The sequence below is a fragment of the Chrysochloris asiatica genome, unplaced genomic scaffold, assembly GCF_000296735.1.
Source record: "Chrysochloris asiatica unplaced genomic scaffold, ChrAsi1.0 scaffold00116, whole genome shotgun sequence".
Lineage (NCBI taxonomy): Eukaryota > Metazoa > Chordata > Mammalia > Afrosoricida > Chrysochloridae > Chrysochloris > Chrysochloris asiatica.
Genome location: NW_006408634.1, coordinates 1,958,232 through 1,961,738, shown reverse-complemented (window position 1 = coordinate 1,961,738; position 3,507 = coordinate 1,958,232). Strand labels below are relative to the sequence as shown.

At 48.6% G+C, this 3,507-nt stretch overlaps 1 protein-coding gene across 1 annotated transcript in view; it reads right to left on the bottom strand.

The window, feature by feature from the left end:
* Positions 1–2,491, bottom strand: part of RDH13 (retinol dehydrogenase 13 (all-trans/9-cis)) — an 18,788-nt gene extending 16,297 nt beyond the window's left edge. The window contains exon 1 of the mRNA XM_006868300.1: positions 2,427–2,491. Within this exon, the coding sequence (XP_006868362.1) occupies positions 2,427–2,491 (65 nt within the window). The remainder of the gene's footprint in view (positions 1–2,426) is intronic.
* Positions 2,492–3,507: the final 1,016 nt, after the last annotated feature.

Sequence of the window (3,507 nt, the reverse complement as noted above, 5' to 3'; positions counted from 1 at the left end):
GCTGATGACTGAGGGGCAGGCTTGCAGGGTATACCCTTTGGTTGGTTGATGATGCATGGAGGGGATTGTAACCATGGCAATGAAACGATATACAATAGGATGAATGTAAAGCTAATTTTCTCCTGTGTAAACGATCACATAATTCACAATAAAACATTTTAAAAAACAAACTAACTAACAAAAAAAGATATTGGGGTTTTCCCAGAAACTTTTTGAAGCGCCCTCATAGGTTAGCTTAAGGAATAAAGACTATCTGCCTTGAGCATTGTGCGCTTGTTAGATCTACCTATATGGGGTCACACTGACAAACGAAACTCAAGAAACTAGACAGGATGCTTAGGGGTAGTGAGTTTCTGTTTATGGGGAACTCAGAAAGAGAGGGCAAGAATGGGACACACCACTCAAAGACTGTAATCACGTCACTGAATTGTACAAATAGACACTTGAACTGCTGTCTGTTCTGCTGTGTAGTTATCAACAACAAACCCTACGGATCACTACAGTCAGATCTGGAACCATTTGACACTGATCGTGTGGCTGGTACAGTACGAGACAGCATTTGACTCGATACCTCAGCAGTGAACAACCAAGCTATAAATGTGGCTCTCCCTTGCACTCCAGACACCCATCCTAAAGGTGCTGGCACACGTCCAAGTGTATTTACTCAGTGCTGTCTCTTAACACAGACAAAAATGCAAACCACCAGGAGCCGGTACGGATGAAACCACAGGACCGCCAGTGAGAACATCCATGAATTATGCTCAGATGTTCACGCTTTTGCAAAACCAGCTGCTGTCCCAGTTGATTCTGAATCACGTCAGAGTAGAAGTGAGCTCCACCGGGTTTCCTGTGGCTGATTTTTCAAACGTATTGTGCCAGACCTTTCTTCCGAGGTACCCCTGGGAAGTTTAAACCACCTTTTGGTGAGTAGCCAAGCACGTGAGCCATTGGTGCCACCCGCTTCAGTCCTCAATGCTAAGTGACAGGTGGGAGAAGAGCAGGATGCAATGCTGAGTGGTGTAAAAAACACAATGTGTTCTCTAGTCAGACACACTTAGGTTCCAACCCCAGCTTCCGACTTACCTGTTTGTGAACTCATAGAAGGCATTTCCCTATCAAAAAGACCAAAGCTGTTGCCATCCGGTGGGCTTTGCCTCACAACCGCCCTGCACAAGGTTTCAGTGGCTGCAAATCTTTATGGGAGAAGAAAGCCTCATCTTTCTCCCAAGGAGCGGCTGGTAGGTTTGAACTACCGAGCTAGTGAATAGCAGTCCAGCGCTAACCCTATAGCACCACCAGGAGCTGCTTTGTGCTATATGGGGCACTGGTGGCACAGTGGGTTAAATGTCAGGATGCTAACCAACAGGTCAGTGGTGTGAATCCACAAGCTGCTCCGTGGAGGAAAGATGTGGATGCCCACTTTTGTAAAAATGATCCTCTAAAAGGTTGCAAATGACTCAGCGGCAGTGGATTTGGTTGGTCTGGGTTTGGTTGTGTGCCATGGCGCTGATACTCATCCATAGGGATCCGATGAACAGAGCAGAATTGCCCCATGGGATCTCCAAGGCTGTAAATCTTTACAGAAGCAGACTGTGGGTCTTTCTCCCAATGGGTAACCTTTAGGTTTTTAGCAGAGGAGTACTTAACCACTACGTCACCAGGTCTTCCTCAAATAGTAGGTATTATTCCATAGAACTCACTGCCTTCAAGTGTATTTTAACTCATAGGGTTTCAGCTACTGTAAATCTTAGAGCAGACAGCCTCAGCGTTCTCCAGCTGGTGGGTTGGATCTGCCAAATTTGTAGTTAACACTCCAACACCTAACCCACACACCCATCTGGGCTCCTTGTTGCTGTTAAATCCCGATGAGTCTGTTACAATTCATAGTGATCCAATATGGGGTTTCCCAGGAGCGGCTGGTGGGTGTGAACCCCTGACCTTGTGGTTAGCAGTCCAGTGCTTATGCTAAAGCGCCACACCACGGCTCTTTACTATTCTGTAAATTCAGAACATGCAGTATAATCCCAAATTCAAGAAAAGAACGAAGGGAGGGATGTTGGAAGAGAGAAATAGAGGTGAAAGGAAGGGAAGAAGGGAAGGATGAAAGAAAAAGAAAACGCATCTATGCTAAGCAAACAGGACCTCTTTCTTACCAAGTTGGTCAACCCCATTTGGTTCTAAATTTCTGACAACTGAGATTCAAAATGGTATATACTTCGTGTTGAATTAATAATCCGGAAGGAATTTAACCAAAATGTTTACAAGGGTCTGATCCTCCTCTGAGTCTCGGTTTGCTCCCTCACATTCTTGGGGTGCTAAGGGTTTGGAGGCCTGGAGAAGTCCATGGTCTACGAGGACTTGGGGGTCTCTGCTGGACTTCCCTCCCCTCCCGGATTAATGAGCCCGGAAAGGCAGCGCGTACTCACTTCAGCAGCACTGCGCCACCCACCGCCGTGCCCAGCACGGACAGCGGCACGACGTAGCGATTCATGCCGCCTGGGGGGGGGGGGGGTCGGCCGGGGGCTGCCCTCAGGCCAGCCCGGGGGTCACTCCAGGGACTAAGCGCTCCTGTCCAGCGCTCCACGTGGGGGACCGAGCGGAGCTTGCTGGGACCTGTGGTTTCCGGAACTGAGCTGAGAGGGGGCGGACCTTCCAGGGACAGGACCAATGAGGGAGGGAATCTGAGCGCAGTGACTGCTGGGATTAGTAGTATCAGGAGTTCCGTGAATGGGGCAGTGACCTTGGGGCGGAGCCTGCTGGCGATTCCCACCGCTGGTTACAGAGAAGGCGTGCGCGAATAGTCACTGAAAAAGGGGAAGACCATCACTGACACAGACTGACAGAGTGACAGCAACAATGGGCTCAAACAACTGTGAGGATGGCACAGGACCAGACAGTGTTTCATTCTGTCGCGCATAGGGTCACTGTGAGTCAGAGCCAAGTCGACAACACCTAACCACAGTAACATAATGGCGTCCTTTTGATCTCCAAATGCCATGGTCTTTTGATGACCAACGTGACACGCACTCAAGTCGTGGTCTTTTCAATTGCGTCTCACGCGTGGGGAGATTGGATAATGAAAAAGGAAGACAGAAAAAGAAGCCGTGTGTTGTTGTTAGGTGCTATGGAGTCGGTACCGATTCATAGTGACCTTATACACAGCAGAAGGAAACACTGCCTGATCCTGGCCAAACTCACTGCTGCTGCCACACTTGAGTCCATCGATGCTGCCACCTGGCCAATCCATCTTGTTGGGGGTCTTCCTCAACATGATATCCTTCTCCAGTGACTGGTCCCTCTTGACAATATGTCTGAAGTACAAGAGATGAAGTTTGGCCATCTCGGCCTCCAAGGAGCACTCTGGCTGCACTTCTTCCAACACAGATCTGTTGGTTCTTTTGGCAGCTCATGGCACTTTCAATATTCTCCTCCAACACCATAACTCAAAAGCATCAATTCTTCTAAGGTCTTCCTTATTCACTGTCCAGCTTTCGCATGCATATGAGC